At 39.4% G+C, this 21,447-nt stretch overlaps 1 protein-coding gene across 1 annotated transcript in view; it reads left to right on the top strand.

The window, feature by feature from the left end:
• LOC306849457 (transmembrane protein 132C) overlaps positions 1 to 21,447 on the top strand; it is a gene marked incomplete at both ends in the record, with an annotated part of 217,821 nt that overhangs the window by 39,345 nt on the left and 157,029 nt on the right. The window contains one exon of the mRNA XM_079384494.1: positions 12,689 to 13,577. Within this exon, the coding sequence (XP_079240620.1) occupies positions 12,689 to 13,577 (889 nt within the window). The remainder of the gene's footprint in view (positions 1 to 12,688; positions 13,578 to 21,447) is intronic.

Here is a 21,447-nt window from a genome sequence, read left to right as displayed (position 1 = left end):
TTCCGTTTACTCGCCACCAGATGTCACTCACTCATAACACATTGGACTCACATTGGACGACATTCACAGCTGTTCACTATTTCGCCCACACCTGATCACCATTTCTCAATCAGTATCACTGTATTTAAGCCTGGGACTTCCTCTTGCTCAGGGCCGTGTACTGATCTGCGTTTAGTGCTCACTTAGCGCTAGCTGCTTTACCGTGCCATTCCGTGTTTCTGTTGTGTTCCTGTACTGTTAGCGTTTATCACTTTTCTAGCGATAGCAACTTTACAGAGCCATAGTCATTGTCTTAGCCTTAGTCTTGCCGTGTTTATCTTGCCGTGTCTGACCCTGCCCGTGTTTCCTGGAATAACCCTTCGCCTTGCCGTTTGGACTCTGTTTGCGCCCCGTTTGGATTATTGCTCTCGTCTCTGGATTATCTCTCTGCCTTGCCCCTTTGGATACTGTTCGCTGATCATCGACCCACGCTTGCTCCACGGATTGCTTTGTCTTGCCCTTGCCATACCTGTTTGCCACTGTCTGACCCTGCCTGTTTCTGACCATGTTTTATAATAAAGCCTTGCATATGGATCCGCATGTCTCACGTCTCGTCAGCCCCGTAACAGAATACTCGGCCACACAAGGATCCAGCGGCTTTTCAAAAGGACATTGGCCAGGTATGGATTGTGCACGACTGTTATTAACCCTCGAGCAGGGCTCGCGACCGCTCGAGAATTATATTCAGGAGTACTTAGACCTCGCCTATTTTTCTGATCTGCCGGACTATGCACTTATTGACTTTTTTTGTGAGGGCATTAATCAGCCGCTCCGGTCAAGGTTAATCCGCGAGGGTCCCCGTTCATCTCTCAGTCAATTTATGGACTATGCTTTACTGTGTGTGGGCTCTCCGTTCACTGTGGGTGTCGCGGAGGAACGCGACACCGCACTCACTCACAAAATGGCGGCAGCAACAGCACCCCTTCACGTCTCCGCCGTCAAGCCAGAGTCTGCTCACGTCAAGCCAGAGTCTGCTCACGTCAAGCCAGAGTCTGCTCACGTCAAGCCAGAGTCTGCTCACGTCAAGCCAGAGTCTGCTCACGTCATGCCTGCCAAGCCAGAGTCTGCTCACGTCACGTCATGCCTGCCAAGCCAGAGTCACACCACGTCTCAGTGCTCCAGCCAGAGTCACACCACGTCTCAGTGCTCCAGCCAGAGTCACGTCACGCCTCAGCTCCTCAGCCAGAGTCTCTTCACGCCTCCGCCGAACTACCAGAGGCTGTTACCACAGATTCAAGGTCAGTCCTTCGAGTGCTGATATCCAGTGTGATGGACCCACCACTGATGTCAGTGCGAGTAGCTGGCATTCCCAGGGCCTCAACCCTGGCTGTTACAGAGACTGTTCCCCTGACCTCAGTGCTTCCCGTTATGGCGGTTGCCATTTTGAGTGTGTGGGCTGCACACTGTGCTCCTGAGGCCTCTCCTGTCCACGAGTCTGCTCCAGTGCCTCCAGAGGTGGCGGCTTTCGCTGCAGAACCTCCCGAAGTGGTGGCACCCGTTCCTGACGTCACTGTCTACCCTGCCACGGCCACGGAGGCTGTTCCTGAACCCACGGTCTGCCTTGTCACGGCCACGGAGGCCGTTCCTGACCTCATGGTCTGCCCTGTCACGGCCATGGAGGCCGTTCCTGAACTTACGGTCTGCCCTGTCACGGCCACGGAGGCCGTTCTTGAACTCACTGTCTGCCCCGTCACGGCCATGGAGGCCGTTCCTGAACTCACTGTCTGCCCTGTCACGGCCATGGAGGCCGTTCCTGAACTCACTGTCTGCCCTGTCACGGCCATGGAGGCCGTTCCTGAACTCACTGTCTACCCTGTCACGGCCATGGAGGCCGTCCCTGAACTCACTGTCTGTCCTGTCACGGCCAAAGAGGCCGTCTGTGAGCTCGCGCCCTGTCCTGTCACGGCTAAAGAGGCCGTCTGTGAGCTCACGCCCTGTCCTGTCACGGCTAAAGAGGCCGTCTGTGAGCTCTCACCCTGTCCTGTCACGGCTAAAGAGGCCGTCTGTGAGCTCTCGCCCTGTCCTGTCACGGCTAAAGAGGCCGTCCGTGAGCTCTCGCCCTGTCCTGCCACAGCCATAGAGACCGTCCATGAACTCTCGACCTGCTCGGTCACGGCTCCTGTGACCATGAAGACTCTCCTGTATTGTCTGTCTCTGCTCTCCCTGTGTTGTCTGTCTCTGTTTCCCCCAGATCTCAGACTCTGCCATGGTTTCCTGCCCAGTCTGCTTCCTGGCGAGGGTCTTCTGCTCAGGTCTGGTGGTCCTCTGCCCCGCCATGGTGGTCTTCTGCTCGGGTCTGGTGGTCGTCTGCTCCGCTGTGGTGGTCTTCTACTCCGGTCTGGTGGGCTCCTGGTCCGTCTACTCCGCCCTGGTGGGCTTCTGCTCGGGTCTGGTGGTCGTCTGCTCCGCCGTGGTGGTCTTCTACTCCGGTCTGGTGGTCATCTACTCCGCCCTGGTGGAATCCTGGTCCGTCTGCTCCGCCCTGGTGGGCTCTTGCTCTGTCCTGGTCTCCGGTTCCGCCTGGGTGTCCTGCTCTGCCGGTTCTGCCTCAGTCCCCGGTCTTCCCACTTCCTCATGGACCTGGCCCTCCGTCCCTCCCCCTGTTCCGCCTCCGCTCCACCGCCCTCCTGGACTATATAAGAGCGTCTGGAAGCCACTCCTTGGGGGGGGGCTATGTCACGAATCTGGACCATGCTCTTCCGTTTACTCGCCACCAGATGTCACTCACTCATAACACATTGGACTCAGTTTCCCATAATCCTTTGCACTGACGACATTCACAGCTGTTCACTATTTCGCCCCCACACCTGATCACCATTTCTCAATCAGTATCACTGTATTTAAGCCTGGGACTTCCTCTTGCTCAGGGCCGTGTACTGATCTGCGTTTAGTGCTCACTTAGCGCTAGCTGCTTTACCGTGCCATTCCGTGTTTCTGTTGTGTTCCTGTACTGTTAGCGTTTATCACTTTTCTAGCGATAGCAACTTTACAGAGCCATAGTCATTGTCTTAGCCTTAGTCTTGCCGTGTTTATCTTGCCGTGTCTGACCCTGCCCGTGTTTCCTGGAATAACCCTTCGCCTTGCCGTTTGGACTCTGTTTGCGCCCCGTTTGGATTATTGCTCTCGTCTCTGGATTATCTTTCTGCCTTGCCCCTTTGGATACTGTTCGCTGATCATCGACCCACGCTTGCTCCACGGATTGCTTTGTCTTGCCCTTGCCATACCTGTTTGCCACTGTCTGACCCTGCCTGTTTCTGACCATGTTTTATAATAAAGCCTTGCATATGGATCCGCATGTCTCACGTCTCGTCAGCCCCGTAACAGTAGTACACAAAAAGGAAATTAAAATTTTTATTTATGCAGTACATTTATTTTTATAGAAATGTGTTACATGTAAATTGAAATTTCACCATTGTTTATTTATTTTTACACACTCTGTTGTCTTCCCCTTACACCAACAACACCACACATTCTTACAAACCTTCCTATTGCAAGCAACTGTGAATGTTCACAGTTTACACGTAACACAAATGTACTATGCAAATATAAATATAAATGTGTATTTATTAGGGCCGGGACTTTAACGCGTTAATTTAGATTAATTAATTACAGAAAAATAACGCGTAAAATTTTTTTAACGCATTTTAATCGCACTTATTTTGCACCGCGGAACGTTTCTCACTGGATGAGTTTCGGCGGACCGATTATACTGGAGCACCAACTAGCGTTCAGACAAAAACAAACCACAGTGAACATGGACAAAGAAGCTGATGAGACCGCTTTGGTTGGCCCTGTGGATGGGAAATTTAAAAATCCATATGAAAAAACTTACTTCTCACTGTTCTCAGGTCAAATATTTATATGCGATTAAAATGCGATTAATTTAGATTAATTAATTACAAAGCCTCTAATTAATTCGATTATTTTTTTTAATCGAGTCCCGGCCCTAGTATTTATATAGCACTGCTGCAGCTGCTGCTGTTAAGGGTTGTGATGTTCGTCCTCATTAAAAAAATGGTAGTGATTGTACTGGGCAAACTCTCTCTCTCTCTCTCTCTCTATATATATATATATATATATATACAGGTCCTTCTCAAAAAAGGAGTAAGTTGGCAAATGGTTCACCGTTAGGGCTGCAAATTGGGTGGAAAATATTTCCAGAATTTTTGGAAAATTTTTTGAGATAGGAATTTTGGGTTTTCATGAGCTGTATGCCAAAATCATCAATATTAAAACAATAAAAGGCTTGAACTACTTCAGTTGTGTTGTAATGAATCTAAAATATATGAAAGTCTAATGTTTATCAGTACATTACAGAAAATAATGAACTTTATCACAATATGCTAATTTTTTGAGAAGGACCTGTATATGCTTCCAAACTTGATTGATTGGCAAGATTGTAATCCCCATTTCAGTACAATGGATGGGCAGGGGATGCAAGTAGGGATGCATAGGGGCAGAAATTAAATTTTTTCCAGTGAATTTGTGAAACTTTCTAAAGGTTTCTAAAAAATAAATCACAAAATTTTCCAAAAATTCTGGAAATATTTTCCACCCAATTTGCAGCCCTAACGGTGAACCATTTGCCAACTTAGCAGACATTACAACCATTGTCTGATTGAATTTCTGGAATATTTCTGGAATATACACGTGTCTGATAGATTTTGATAAATGAATGGATCATTTTGCATTCGGTGGCTCACATGATAAAAGGACGTTTAGAAGTTGTGAAGAGTTTGACAGTTTCACTGAGGCTCAACTCATCAGTTTTGATCATCAAGCCATGTGCATTTAGTTAGTGTGCAAATTTTAGACAATTGCCAACTTAGCAAACATTACAACCATTCCATCTCAGATATTTATGAAATGTACACACATGCCTCACAGTTGACAGTCTGATAATTACTGTAAGTGGAGGATTTTGCATGTGATGAATTGTATGTACTGTTCAAACACATGCAATTTGCTTAGATCAATAGAAATTCAAATCTGATATGAATAAGAAATTAATCATTCAGACATCTAAACTTATCGACCTAGTCTCATGGCATTTACGTACCTCGGTGCACTTTTTAGCGAGACATGAAATATGTACCAATAAATACATATTACTGCAGTTTCTGTTTCCTAAAGAAACAAACACTAGAGGCAGTAAAACTCCGACACCTTTTACTCCTTTTCACACACATTTACAGTGTTTTGAATAATAAAGCGTATTTTTCGCACAATTAATTTAAGAATATTTCAAAACAATATTAATATGCTGGGAGATTTGAAAACTGATGCTTTTGAATGTTAGCATCGCGCATATCCAGCCTCGTAGATTTTGGGTTTTCATAGATGGAAAGTTTGTTCGGTAGCTCACGGAGTACAGAGCCGTACTTAGAAGGCGAGGAGCTCTGGTTTGAATCCCATGTAACTACGGATCGTCAAATCTGCACAAAAGGAAGTTGAAATGGCATGGTTGCATCAACAAATACGTTTTTATACCAATTTTGCATTTGTTAACACTATCGGGTAGGTTTAGGGTTGGGTTTGGTGTAGGACATATTTCCAACACGATAGAGCATTAACTTTTAGGGAAAGACCCCGGATATTTGAATTCTGAACCGCCGCAGTACGTACCTGTAGCAACATAATAAAAACACAGCAATACGTACCTATATCAACATAATAAAAACGTGCCAGGGTTCAGGGTTCGTGTTTTAGCGCCACTCAGTGGACATTTCTCTTTGAAACTGCGGCGAAACGTGCAGTAAGGTACGTAAAACGGTGTCGCACAGAAAGTGCACAGAGGTACATATTTTGAAAAACAAACAAACAAATCTCTCATTGAAGAATTGAGCCAAAGCAATTGAGACAAACTGTAACTCAATAAATAGCTCCTTTTCCAAACCTAAAGACTAGAAGTGCAGTCTGTTGCTTTGCAAAATTTCATGGATGAAATCCAGTTATTTCAACAGAAATCTGTGCAATCTGCAATTTCAAAGAAGGGCTTTTTGCTAATGTGACTGTGCCTAATGATTTTGGATATCAAAAATCCCATTCTTCCATGCTCTACAGAAAGTTGAACCGCAACAAGTAAATTGACTAAACTGATGTGTGACCAAACCTGTAACTGCCGTATTCAGAGACTTACCAAAGGCAAGTTGCCACATCTTGTTTTGTAGATTAATGAGCACATTACTCATTTCCACAATCCTAATTACAGTCCTTCTGCAGTATGTTATTTTTCCTTTGTGTGTGTTCATGTTTCTTAATTTGCCCTGAGTTTAGTGTAATTAGGTGGCTTCTATGAGCAGCCAGGCATCTGTAAGCTGCTGGTTGAGTATTATAACCTGTTTTAATTACCCAGATGATTTTGTATGTATGTGATTTTCAGCATCACATACACCAGGGTCAAGTTCTAAAGTTTAAAGGACGAAGTCGCAGAGAATGAAACGAGGACTCATCCTGTGGTGTTTACTCCACAGTCGATAGCTCTTTAAAGCTTAAAGACATCAGTGATGAACATTGATGACACAGATTTGCTCCACACCCATATTAGTCCTCATTATCGGCACACATCCTGTCTATGAAAGGCCATTACCGAGCCAAAAAAGAAGGCATCTGTGGGTGGAAGCTCTTAAAGGGAAGCAAGTTATGTAGGGAGGCACGGAGCAGCCCCAACGAGAGCGCTCTCCATTGCACTTCAGCTGCTCGGTGCCTTGAACGCAAATAACAGGCCACTCTAGATGGTGTTCAATGCACAAAGCTCCTTAATATAGACTTCCAAGCAGCTGTTTCAGAAAACGCCACGGCAATTCTTTTAACCAAATGTCCGGTGCGAGAGGCTGAAATATGATTAGTGTTAGAACGGGGTGCCTCTAGGTAACACAAATAAGCTTAGTGATGCCACTAGATTTCCTAGAAACTGTCGAGTTGGAGAAAAAAGGGACTTAGGAATAGGTTTGGAGTCTCAGCTTTTCACCTTGCAGTATTCTTAAGGGCTTTATAAATAGACCTCTAAAAGTGCCCAGCTTTGTAAATCATTAGTTCTGTGCAGTCTCTGTAGATGAACATACTCATTTTTCAATATCATTCATGTCTATGGGAACCTTAAACAGGCATAATGTTGTATTATGTATTCACTCTCCTCACAGCTCCTAGCATACATTTAACTGCCTTTCTGGCTGTTTTAAGACGAGCCCACATATATCATTCCCTAAATGATGCTTGTGAAAGCAAAAGCTCAATGAATTATTTTTGACAGGCCAGCACAAAGTCAATAGCCCTTATTAATTACGACTGATATAATGTATGGCAAGAATAATACATTGGGACTTGGGGGAAAACAGCATAAGCCTATTGCTCTTATTTAAGAGAGGGTTTGGCTTTGAGATGACTGCCAGGGTGGTGTACGGGGAAAAGCCATTTCTTTTTGAAAAGAAAAATGGCAATGCTTATTTCATTAACTGCTTTCAGCTGTCTTTTGCCAAATGAGTGAATCATTTCAGATTTCAGCAAAAAAAATTAACATATCAGAAATAGACTAAATTCCTTCAAAATATTTGTTTGATGATTCTTTTAATGAACACAGAGGTGGTATGAATGCAGTAAATTAATTAGTCCTTATTAAATTAAATATTGAATTATATTCACAGGTTCGGGGTCAGTGAGATTTTAACTTGAATACTTTTATTCAACAGGGATGCATTAAATTGATCGAAAGTAAAGTTGACAGTAAAGGCTTTTTTTGCTGTTCTTTTGAACTTTCTATTCATCAAAGAATCCTTAGGGGAAAAAAAAGTATTACAGTTTCCACAAAAATATTAAACAGCTCAACTGTTTTAGACACTGAGGATAAGAAATGTTTCTTGAGCACCAAATCAGCATCTCAGAATAATTTCTGAAGGATCATGTGACACTGAAGACTGGAATAATGTGGTTGAAAATTAGGAATAAATTTAAAATGAAATACATTTAAATTAAAAAACACTTATTTTAAATTGTAATAATATTTCTAAATATTGTTGTTTTAATGTATTTTTGATTAAATATATATTGCCATGGTGAGCATAAGAGACTTATTTCTTACCTTACCTCAAATATTTGAACAGTAGTGTTTACCAAAATGGAAACACTAATATATATATATATATATATATATATATATATATATATATATATATATATAGTAACATATTTCATTAATTTATTTTATTCAATTATTTATATTTATAGAATACCTAAATACTGATTTGTAAATGATATATTGATTCATTCATTTCGCAATTTGATTACAAAACTCAATTTATATGTTTTGACTTTTGACTTATTAACAGAACCAATTTATAAGTTCTTTGATTGGGGATCAGACTACATAGGTCATGCTGTGTGTCTACAGGTCACACCATATGAATTTTGATCAACTAAAATGAATCAGTTCATAAGAGTCATTTGTTCAGGAATCAGGCTACACTGGTTTCCCTGTATGATTTTGATTCACCAAAAAGAGCTGCAGATGCCCCCAACCATTTGTATTTTTTAATGGCAGTGATTCTTAATTATTCTTGTCGGTTCCCAACCCTAGGCAAAATCTAGAGTGAGAGCAAAGCATCTTGGGATTAGATAGTCCTCCAAAACTAAGCAGCCGATTCAACAGAAGAGCCCCTCATGGAGACAGACCTGCTCCACTTCAGTAAACACCTGACAACCACACCAATTTTTTTTTTTCTCTCTCTCTCTCGCCACCCTTTATCCCTCCATCTTCCTTTTATCTGTTTACTGGCCTTGAGTCTCTCTCCCAACCTTGCCCTTTCCCTCTCATTCTCACACCTGCGTGACTCGCTCTCCAATCTTGCCCTCTCACCACACTCTTTGACAGGGCACGGACAGGTTCACACTGCCTCCTGTAGCCTTACATATCATTAGGGCCGCTCTCGTCCACAGCCAGACTAGGGGGCAGTGACTCTGAAAGCCCTCTCCGAGCCGGGCTGCTTTCCTCTGGGCAGCCCCCCTGTCAGGCCTCCCTAATACCTTGTCCTGCTTGGGCAGTCAGAAGAAGACCTTCCCCATGTCTGGAGCCTGCCTACAAGGGTCGACCGGTGGCTCATGTTGATCCATCAGCGTGACAGCAGTGTGGTCGAAGAGAAAGAGGCAAAAGGAACAGAAAAGCAGGCAGTGATGATGATTGACAGGTGGAGACTATGCAGAGGTTTTTTTTTTTTCTTTTGCTCTGTGTTTTAAATTGAAGCCAGTTTCATTTTTGTTCAGTGAGAATTTAGTAATGGTTTATTGTGTTGTGCTTCATAATAGAGCTGCCAAAGTACAAACAGCGTTCCTTTGTCCCTTGTTCAAATGCCTGCTATCATAAAAAGTACACCCAGAAATTGTATATTTCATTCTTGCTGAACTGAATGAAATGAAATTGACTTAAATTAAATAACTGGCAGGAATTTGCAGACGTTTAGAGGCATTCAACTCCCATATTTCATTTTCTTTTTCAAATAAGTGTATCACTTTGTATTACGCACGGACTGAAATTACTGCCACACAACACATTAAAGAGATTCTGATTAATGGTTTCCCTTTTCCGGGTTGCTGGTCATGTTCGTAATTTCATTTAAGCCTGGGCTCATTCATTACTTTCGCTAACAATTTCTCTCTTTTTTTGTAGCAAACATTCACAACTTCTTTGAATTGGCCACTCTAGAAATTAAACAAAGTCAACCGAGCTTGTAAGTCATAAATTAAAATCTGTAATGGTTTTTTGCCAAAGACATTGCGCTGTATTTCACACTGCAGGCTGTCTGGGTTTTTCTCCTTCCACAAATTGCAGTGTGAAATTCTGCCTTGTGGCGTTTGCATATTGTCTGCTGTATGTAAACTAGCTATTAGCACTAAAATAACAGCCAGAAACATCTGGACTTGACTGCGACATCTGTCAGCATGTGTTGATTACTGACCAAAGCGTGCATTGCGTGCTGTATGTAAGTTATCGCATCTGAAGCATGTGCATGGGGATACAGCTTAAATTTGCTATGGAAATCCTATTTCTTTTGCCAAGACAGGCCAATAAATCTTGTAAACAGTGAAAATGGAGCCTGAAAAAAAACTATTTTCTCTGTATTTCCTCTCAATTGCTTCGACGAATCACTTAGATTGTTTTGCAATGACAAGGTGTCCCCTTCAAAGCCTTTTTTTTTTTTTTTCAGCCGTGTTTGTGTTTGGCAGTGCATGTGTGTGCATAGCCAGTCCTCCTAAATGAGTAATTTATTCCTTCTGATTCACAAGCAGGTCATTCATTGCTGCATCCTTGGTCAAAACAGAGCGCAGAAAGAGAGGAAAATAGCCTAATCAGAGCACAGAATGCTCTTTAGTTTAAAGGTCAAAGACTAACGATTGATTAAGCTATGATTTTAAAATACTGGGTGGACAAATTGTTCTAAGATGATATTATGAGGCTGCATTTGAATTGAGAAGGACTATATTTACATATTTTAAAGCAATACGAAGATTGGGTTGAATGCACTGTGTTCGTTTACACGTGAGCAGCTCATGATCCAGTGTTTTCAGTGTCTCAAAGTAATTCAGTATGCAGTAAAATTTTAAATCTCAATAGCAATTTGTTTCAGAAAAATTGCATAGATTCTTTTCCCCAAATCATGCAGCCATACTTTTTTCACCTCAAAGAAGCATAGCACTATTATTGTCTGTTAAAGGCAGCAGTAAACAAAATTTTATTTAAAATAATTTTTACATTTTGTAACCATCATTGTAGTTTTCCAGTAAATAAAGTGTTTAAATTGGTAATTTGTAAAACAAATTATGGATTAGATTCATGTTTGGTTTGTGAAGACTTTGTTTTGGCTAAAAATATATCCCAGAACAGTGACACGGTGCTATGTATAATGGGTTATACGTTCACTCTCACAGACAAAAATTTAGAGTGCCTATCTGTGTCTATTTTGGTTTATGTCCACTTCTTCATATCAGAGTGTCTCATCAGTCTCCATATTACTTTCTGTCTGAGGTGAAATCGATGTTTCTGCTGGAGGCTTTGCTATTGAGGTTATGATAGCATGCCACTGCCAGTGCTGTCTACCAGAAACAGCGAGAGAGATATCACATAGGATACAAGCAGTGCCTGCTCTGGAAATAACTTTGGCACTGCTTTTGTGATGCAATAGATTTTAGAGAAAAGAAGTAAAAAGTTTGAACTTTAGTTCAGTTCTCTAAAACAATAATCAGATGTCTGTCAGCTAAAGTTAGATGGTTATTACAATATTCATATTCACTTGTACTTTCAGTGTCATTTTGCATCAAAATAACTCTCACATATTACGTCTCCCACTCTCACATACTGTAAACCTGATTTCCATTTTTATGGTTTGGAAGGATATAGAAACATTTAACAATTAAAACAGAACATAATGTTTCTGTGCAAATTTTGTAGCTTTATAGCAGGTGAATAACCAAAAATGTTCTTTGGAGTCCAGAGTCCCTTTAAGGCAAGTCAGTTCACTCGTCTGTTATCTTGGTAATGCCTCTGGACAGCTATTTTTTATGCAGATAATAGTCATACAAGTGCATCTTCCCTATACTTGAATGGAGAAAGAATGAAATCTCTGTAATGTTTGTCAAGATTACATTTCAGTATGTTTCACATCAGCATTAAAATGTGACAGTGGAAATCATAAGTGCTTCTTTAACAGACCAGGTTAATGTGGGTGTGCTTTCTGCAGTAAAAATACAAATAAGATTTTTTTAATGTATTGCAGAGTTATATGTGACCCTGGACCACAAAACCAGTCTTAAGTGTCAATTTTTCATTATTTCACAATTTTCACAAAGTGTTTCCATCATCTAACACTCACTTTAGAGCTTAACTTGAGATCAACTTAAAATAATCTTTAAAACACTGATCATTTAATTGCACTGTTAAATAGAATCTTTAGCAGATGTAAAAATGAATATTTCATCATTTACTTTGTAATGTTTTGATCCATCTGTTGCATTCGTTTTTAGCTTGTTATATTTATTTTTAATTCATTTAGATACATACATCATCATCAAAGTACATCATTTTAATATCAGCTGTCAGTTATCATCCATACCATTGAAAATAATTATCAGCTTCTTGGTATCAGTTGGAATTGTAATATCGGTGCTTATGTGTACCTTTCTTCTTATAATACACACCTACACAAATGTCAGTGGGCCGTTACCCAAGGTTATTAAAACTGAAACGGAACAAAATAAAAAAATGAATGAAATAAAATAACATAGGAAATTGCAAAAAAAAAAAAAAAACGACATTTTGAAACTTGAGTCTTTACTCACGTGTGACTGAAATAAAATTAAAAAATTAATGATACTGATGAACTAAAAGAAAAAGAAAACTAAAATTAATTGAACAATAAAACTAACCAAAAAAGCCAAAATAATAATTTGAACTTAAAAGTTAAATAAAAATCAAAGCTCAATTAAAAGCCCAGAGATAATAACCTTGGTGACACCATTCCAAAATATGTAACATTTAGGTACTAATATGTACCTTTAATATGCAGCTGTTTTGACAGCTTTTGCACTTTTTTTTTCCTGAGTGTAGAGACCCACATGTTACTATTCCAGTTTGTTCTGACATCTTTTTTCTTTTCTGTGTCAGTTACAGACTGTCGTATCCTGGAGAATCTTCAGCGCTATGCCTCCCCTACATACCTACCCGTGAACTACCAGCTCCTCAACACAGAGTCCTCCTTCTTTCTTAAGGAGGCCACCCAGGACTTCATGCGCAACTCTAGCTTCCTCTCCAGAACGGAGCTGTTCTTCATCCACCAGGCCCGGAGACCTCCCATCATCAATGCCACGTATGGAACCTTTGCAGTGGAAGAGCCTATCCCTTTGGACCTCCTCCAGATGCCTGGCTCCTTTGTGGCTTCTTCAACCCTCTTCACATTCAACTGGAAAGTACAAACCTTTGTTCTCAACGAAAGGATTTACCTGAACAAACCCAAGGTTCAGGTCTTGTTCTACATCGTCGGGAGGGACTGGGACGACTACAGCACCGTGGACAAACTCCCTTGTGTACAGATGTTTGCCTTCCACGAAACCCAGGAGGTCCGTGGGAGCTGCAGATTGCGAGGGGACATGGGCGTTTGCGTCGCTGAGCTTGAGCCTCTTCCTGGGTGGTTTGCACCTCCTAGTGTTGTCCCCGGACGCCAGAGGGGTCCGGAAATGTCAGAAGGAACGCCTGTTGAGCTGTACTACAGCCTTCGGGCTGCAGAAGTAGGAGGTTGTCTTTCTGAGGAGTTAGGGGTTAAGAGCTCCGCTCACTCGGATCAGGAGGGATTGTTTGGGTCGCCAACCTCTACACCCATGAGGCGCATCGGGAGTGTAAGATTATTCCAGAATCCATCTGCACCGGAATTATCAGAGCAGCGTTTGGATGGGAATTTTGCAGTGTTGGTACCATCTGCGCCGGTTCGGCAAAGGGATACCGTGTCAGCATATGTTGCAGCTTCGCCGTACTCACCTGTGGAGATGTTCACTCTCAGGTAAGAGATCTTCAGATGCAAGATCTACAACCGCAAGCATCTATGCTGCGTTAGTAGATAACTATCCACATGAGACCTTTACCAGGGGACTTTATGGCTGTGTTACAAGACACTCTTAAAAATAAAGGTTTCAAGAGGAATTTTTCACAGGAGGACCAATTTGCTCATCCTTCAGTGGGTAGGGATGTAAGAATATTATCAAAATCGTGATATCGCTATAGCAAAACTGTCTCGATATTATCCCATGATGATATGATCTTCCGGGAAGGTCTTCCGGGTAAAAAGTGTAGTTTTTAAAATATATTTAAACCTCTTATTCTAACATAAAAGTTCTTTAAAGTTGTGTTTTGGGCCATTATGCTTTGGCATAGTATCTGTCAAATGAACTAAAACCCGAAAGCACAATATGGCTTAATCCCTTCATCAAGCGCACATTCAGGCGATCAGCTCGTGATCCGGTGTTTTCCGTTCTGTTCACAGTAAATGCAGTGAACTCATTTATTGCATGTGCTGTGAGTTTACCATGCATTTGGGAATGCAGTGGCCACCAACAATGGCCACCAGCCTTTTTTTCTTTTTTTTTGCGGCAGATCATTATAGAATTTCAAATTTGTAGTGAGACGCGTTTTGTAAGCCTATTTTCACTGAAGCTGGAGTTTTCCTTCAAAATAAGCTCTACTTCCATTTCCATCAAAATGAAAACTTAAAAGTGCAGTATGAATTGCTGACACCTAGCGCAGGGGTAGTCAACGTTGGTCCTGGAATGCCGCTGTTCTGCACATTTAGCTCCAACCCTAATCAAACACACCTGAACAAGCTAATGAAGGTGTTCAGAATTACTAGGGCTACAGGCAGGTGAGGTTTTTTTCAAGGTTGGAGCTAAACGCTGCTGGACATCGGCACTCCAGGACCGACGTTGCCTACCCCTGAACTAGTGGTTTAAATGCAGTCCAAATTCAAAATATATCTTGTGTAGAAATTAGGAAAAAAAGTATTGTAATTTCCCTTCTGTAGTTTAAAGCAGAAATAATATACCTATGAAATATTGTGCAATTGTTTTACAATATATGGCTATTACTGTGATTGTTGTTATCATTATTATAATATTCAATTTTTTTTTTTGGCTTCCTAAAATACCAGTGTGAATTTAATTTAGACTGAGACAGTATATACAAATAAAAAGAGGGTTGAGTCCCTTTTTTCTGACTTAAGTTTTCTTATTTAAAAACATGGGTTCTTAATTTTGAACTCTCAAAGTGCATTAGATAGAAGAATTTAACTATAAATATATAACATTTACAGTTTTTTCCAATTCTTCATTTGTCTTTTTTTTTTTTTTTTTAATATCGCAATAAATATTGTATTGTGGATTTGTATCACAATGTTATCATATTGTGAGATTTTGATATTGTTATAGTGTATATTTCTTTAAAAAAAAAATCTTAGCGTTACAAATGTTTTAATAATCTAAAGAACCTTTTGTGCAATGGATGTTCTGTGGATGTTCTTCGTGGAAACATAAAGAACCTTTATTTTTAAGAGTGTAGTGAAGGTTTCTGTAACGAATGGCACAGAAAGCTTCACTATTGACATTGCACCATTTTATCAGCAAATTTAAAAAACTATTTGCTTTGCAGCTTCACAGATGTATTAAAGCCATTTGCTTTGTTTTTTTTATCCTGTTATTTTAATTCGAACTAATCATATTCTGCCCAGTTATCAGTCTTCGCTCCTCTTGGATCTCCATATTTGGTAGCATATTTTCCTTGGCATAATTATTTGGCTTTTGAAATGGTTGTGATTAATTCTGGCTGGTGTGCCTGAGATGAATTGTCACTTCATGGTTCCTTTACTTAATTTAACTATGCTTTTTGTTTACCACTGCAGAGAGAAAGACTTCTTCATTTTCAGGTGAAAACATCCAGCCGCACTGGATCTGCGGGTACTAATTAGGATTTGCAGATGCGGCTAAGTGATTTGGGTAATTAACACACAATGCAAATGAGGATGCCATCAATTTGAATGCGCCTCCATTAGCTTAATGACTGCAAGCTCGTCCGATTGTAATCACATTGGGTGAGAACATTTATAAACCATATGAGACCCAACCTGACAAGGGGTCAAGCCAATTTGTCAACCTTGCATGTGCACACCAGCTAAGAGGCACTAGCAGAGATAAGAGTTGAAGAAAATCAGCGAGTGTATGAATGTCAGCTGGGGTTATTTGCTGACTCCTTGGCTAAACTTGTGGGAAATAGTGAAAGGGCAAATCAGAGATGGTTTTTTCAGGGTTGTAGTCATGCTGTAGTCATGTGGATGAATTTTTGTTTGGTTTGTCCAAAGATGTGCTTTGTGATTAGCAACCACTTTACTAAGATGAGCTGACAGAACGAGATCTGTTTTATGAGTGTGTGGTTACTATACTGTCATCATTGGAAAAATTATTCATGAATAAAATAATTTGTGGTTGTGTAGTTATGCAATATTCATGTTGAAAGGGCTGTATGACCGACAAAATCATGCTTTCATTTCCTCAAGCATAACATTATCATCTGATGAATTATTGATGTACAGCTTTAAATTAAATCAGTATTAAATAGTCTACAGAAGATCATTAAAGGAACTTGAAAGAAACAAATGAACTAATTCTGAGTATTAATGATCCATTAAATGTTTTCATGAGCTGCTGAGTATGAAAGTCTCAATTGACTTATCTGTAAGCCCCTCCCCTCAAACGCAGACTAGCCAATGGCAGTCGAGTATCAGTTGCACAGGGAGTGGAACTTGGACATCTTTAGGTTTCAGCGCCATAGAGAAACATTGGAGGATGGGAAGCTCACATCGGGTTTATGGGGTTTATGCTTCAAAAGTGGAAAAATGATGTGCCTGGGGTCCTTGTAACACTGATTCCAGGTCTCCTGAGAGGATGGGCAATATAATTTATTACATTTCCTGAATCCAAACAAAACAGAGCAAAATGTCCCTAGGTATTCAACCCCAATACAAATGAAGACTAAAACTTTAATTTTCTGGTTGTCATACACTCATTGTTACAATTTTCATCTGCTCAAGCAGAACGTTAATGTGTGCTTTAGCAAGGTATCTCTGACTAAAACTAGTCCATGCTAACGTACAAACCTAAATAGTGGACCGTTCTCGCGTCTTGTACAGTGTAGGTAAAAAAAACACAAACGAGGGTCTACATTTCAGTGCCTCTCCATAACAAACTGGTTAAATGTACATTAATTTAATCGTATCCTGCGATATATGAACAGTGTTGATCCTGCATGTTGTCATCCGTAATCGTGATGACCGACCATAATATGAGACTTCTCCCGCTTGCATTGAGATCTGTAAACCCTCTCTTCGAGTTACCCACCGTATTTATTTTTAAATATTTTATAAAACCCTCCATGGAATATTGAATTCCAATTTGGTGGCCTTCTGTGTCCAAAATTGCGCAAAAAACATTGTGGGAAAAGGTTTTCACACTGCAGCTGTCATTGTAAGACAGTGAGCAACTTGTCCGAGGGAGCAACAGTAACTAAGGGGGGCGGGGCTTACCGATAGGTCAATTCTCAACGGCCCTGGGCCATTTGCAGTAGCCCCTCACTGCAGAACAAAGATCCAGGGGGCGGGGTTGGATCCACATCTAGGGGGTGGAGATTGGTAGGTTTAGGGGTGGGGATGGGTGGGTTTAGGGATCAGGGGGTGGAGATTGGTAGGTTTAGGTAAATGTAAGGTGGGAGGAGTTGGATCTAGATCCAACCACACCCCATGGATCTTGTGTTCTGCAGTGAGGACCATCTCGTCAATTGAGCCATGACATCATGACGTCTCTTTTCATGTTTTTTTTTTTTTACAAGAGTGTGAAGAAAGAAGGAGGTTCGTATATATCTTCTGCTGGATAAAAATTTGACACAGACTTATTGAAGTCTGCTTGAATTGCCATAAATTGTATTCATGTAGCAAACCATAGAAAATATTTAGATTTTGTTATTTTGAGTTGCATATATGTTGCTGCTTAATCTACTTTACACTTATTTTCTAATTAGATTCAAATTGAGCATGTTTTCTAAAATTACATATTGCATATTGCTTTAGCAGGCATTCACTAAGATTGTATGATGAATTACTGTATGGCCATTATGTCTGGATGTTTTTTTTTTTTCTTTTCTACCTTTTTCACTGTATCTTTTTCTGGTTATTTATTTGATATTTTCTCAGCAGTTAAAAAAAAAAAGAACAAATGCATCCAAATCTGGTTATAATAATTATAACTTTAGGCTGTGTGGAAAGCGCCCCACAGATACTGTATTAAGTCGGGCCTGTGAAACATCCACCGCCTAACTCCAAAATAAGCAATCAGCCCGTCCCAGTGTAAACAATCTTATTCTAGCTGGAAGAGGGCTAATCTTCAGTAACTCCAAATCTACACACACATTTGTTTTTCTATCATAATGAGGACTTTATATTGACTTTGGATCCACAATGTAGGCAAAAACTGACCCACACACACTCACCGGTTGGATAAGGATACAAAAAGCAATTTTGTTGAAATGATTTTATTTCTCTTCTCATGCATAATCCTTTTAGTTCAGTGGAGGTGTCATTGTGTATTACTTGTTTTGATTCAAAAGGTATCCACTTTTAAAATAATTTTGCCAGAAATTCAACTCGGGTTGAAGCATTAGCTTTTAAAAAATGAAAGAATATAATCTACTACTGTTGCAGAGTGCAATGCACCAACTACTGTACATAATTAGTTGAAGCCTGCAACTGTAAAGCTTTGAATCTATGAGTCATACGGGTTTAGAAATGATGCTTTTATGTTGCTATTTTTGCCATTGTGCTAAATAGCTCTAAGGTGATTGCTGCATAGAATCATTATGGCTGTCAATGTGTGTTAGCTTTGGGCACGTGCAGAAGGGTGGGGGTTTGGGGGCTGAAGCCCCTGCCCTTTTTCAAAATTATTCAAAAGTGCCCCTCTCAGACAAATAGCAATGATATTGTAGTCAATAAAACAAAATGCATTTGAATTATAATTAACATGACAATATGTACAAAATGGTAACTCATCGCTCAAAAGTCGGAAAATTGCTGTTTATTTTATCTTTTTTCAAAAATAGCCTAATAAAAGCTAGTGTGTCGATTTAATTAAAAATCCATATATTATATATTTTAGAATATTACATAATCAATGCTTGTTTATCATGTATAATACACCAACCAATCATGATCTTGCGCAATAATAGTAATCAGTTTTCAATTCACTTATATTTATGTATGATGCACTGTTTACTATTTCATGAAACTATCATAGTGCCAAGTGCCACCTACAGGCCTATTATGGAAAGTGTAGGCCTGCGAAATGGTGTCGTGAAAGGACTTTATCATGTTACCATTTTTTATAAATATGCAGCATTATGAAAGTGTCTTATGCTCATCAAGCCTGCATTTATTTGATCAAAAATACAGAAAAAACTTTAATATTGTGAAATATTACAATTTGAATGAATGTTTATCTATTTTAATATACTTTAAAATATAATTTATTGATGCAAAGCTGAATTTTCAGCATCATTACTCCAGTCTTCAGTGCATGATCCTTCAGAAATCATTCTAATATACTGATTTATTATCAATATTGGAAACAGCTGTGCTGCTTTAAAAATATATTTATTTATTTAATTATTTAGAAACCCGTGATACTTTTTGGGGGTTCATTGATAGCTAAAAAATGAAAAGAACAGCATTTATTCAAAATAGAGATGTTTTCTAACAATATCAATCTTTACCATCACTGTTTCTATCAATTTAGCAAATATTTAGCAAACTAATATCATTAAAAAATAAATACTGACCTCAGGCTTTTCTACGTATATTGTTACAAAAGTTATATTTTGAATACATGCTGTGCTTTTTTTATTTTATTTTTTTTATTAATCAAAGAATCCTGAAAAAAGTATCACAGGTTGCCAACATTTATAATAAATCATAATGGCATAAAATGTATTTTAAAGTATATTAAATATTTGATCAAATAAATGCAGGCTTGATGACCATAAGTGACTTCTTGCAAAAATATAAAAAACTTTTGACCTATATTATTATTATTTATATTGCCCCTATTTTACATTTGAGCCCCTGCCCCTGAGGAACTCTCTGCACATCCTTCAGTTAGTTGTGGTTAGTTTACTATAACGTGATCAAATGTTAACCTCACCCATTAGGCCTTTATACTGCTGTTTTAAGATCAGTTTTTTCGTTTGTTTGTTGTTGTTTTTTCTCTCAACGTGATCAGCAAGAATGCATTAAATTCATCACACGTAACAGGAAAAAAATGTGTAATGTTACAAAAAAAAATTGTATTTCAAATTAATACTGTTCTTTTGAACTTTCTATTCATCAAATAATCCTGAAAAAAAATCAGTTAAACGATTTAAAAAAAATATTAAACAGCTGTTTTCAATATTGATAATAATAAGAAATGTTTCTTGCAAACCAACATATTAGAATAATTTTTGAAGGATCATATGAAACTGAATTAATGATCCAGAAAATTCAGCTTTGCCATCGCAGGAATGCATTTTAAAGTATATGAAAATAGAAACAGTTATTTTTTAAATGTAATATTTCACAATATTACTGTTTTTACTACATCTTTCAAATAAACACAGCCTTGGTGAGCATAAGAGACTAAAAATATATTTAAAAACACCAAACTTTTGAATTGTAGATTAAACGGAATATGGATATGGATGTCAGAATTACTTTTATAGGAATACATGTCTACTTTTAAATAGTACTTTTTTGTCTTCAGTGGGAGGGGGAAAAAATGCTTTTTGGCCTCATAAGAGTGTGTTTTAGAATCTATCAGTAAGAAAAAAATGGCCTGTGACCCTTATGGTGTAGAGTCAGACATGGAAATCCAACTTTCTTAGGTCACCAAGGACACTATATTGGTCATTCGGATTCCCACTATTAGGGTGACCATACGTGCCATTTTTCCCAGACACGTGCTTGCCAGGATTTGTTTTGGCTTTGTTTTCCTATTTCCTGAAGGTAATGATAGAAAAGTAGTTTAACCAATAAGATGAATTGTACATTATGGACCAGTCATGGTGTGTGAGAAGGTGGGATCTACGGTCAGAAGCGAGGCAAAAACCCATACATATTAAGTGTGTTCGACTTAAAGCGGCGCAGCTCAGACCGATCAGTGTTTGACATCAAAGTACGTCGAGAGCATTTTTAAAGCATAAGGAACCGTCTGTATGGTACTTTGATGTCTATACACCGATCGGTCTGCACGCGCAAACAAAGCCAAAACCAATATATTTTAGGAAATATAAAAATCCTGGGAAAAATGGCACGTATGGTCACCCTACCCACTATAACATTCAGTTCTTGAAACCTGTGCAAGCATCTTCCTCTCTGATAAAGGACAATAGATTTTCAAATTTCAAAGCCCCTTTAAGCAACTTATTATGCACCTTTCTGCACTTGAACTGAAGTAATAAAAGTTCAGTCACAGAGTCACAGCTGGTACTGACTCTGTATTCGAGTCTCTTGCAGTCTAATACAATCGTTTCTATCGAGGGACGTAGCATCCTATAGGTAGCATCTGTTTATGCTATATATCTCTCCAGTACTGAGGTCTTGGAGATGGCGATTATTTTTTCCCAAGGCATTGTTGAAACACAGCACACTTTGCAAGAATTTATTTCCCTCATCACAATCAATAGCTAAATCTTGCATAGCTCTATCTGTTATACACTTGTTCTGTTTGCAGGTAACTGGAGGATTGCATGTAAGTTGCTAAGTTGCTTTGATTTGCGTGTGTATCAGCAACATTTTCCAATTTCAGCTA

This window comes from Barbus barbus (assembly GCF_936440315.1).
Source record: "Barbus barbus genome assembly, chromosome: 29".
NCBI classification, from domain to species: domain Eukaryota; kingdom Metazoa; phylum Chordata; class Actinopteri; order Cypriniformes; family Cyprinidae; genus Barbus; species Barbus barbus.
This window is presented reverse-complemented; position numbering and strand designations above follow the sequence as displayed.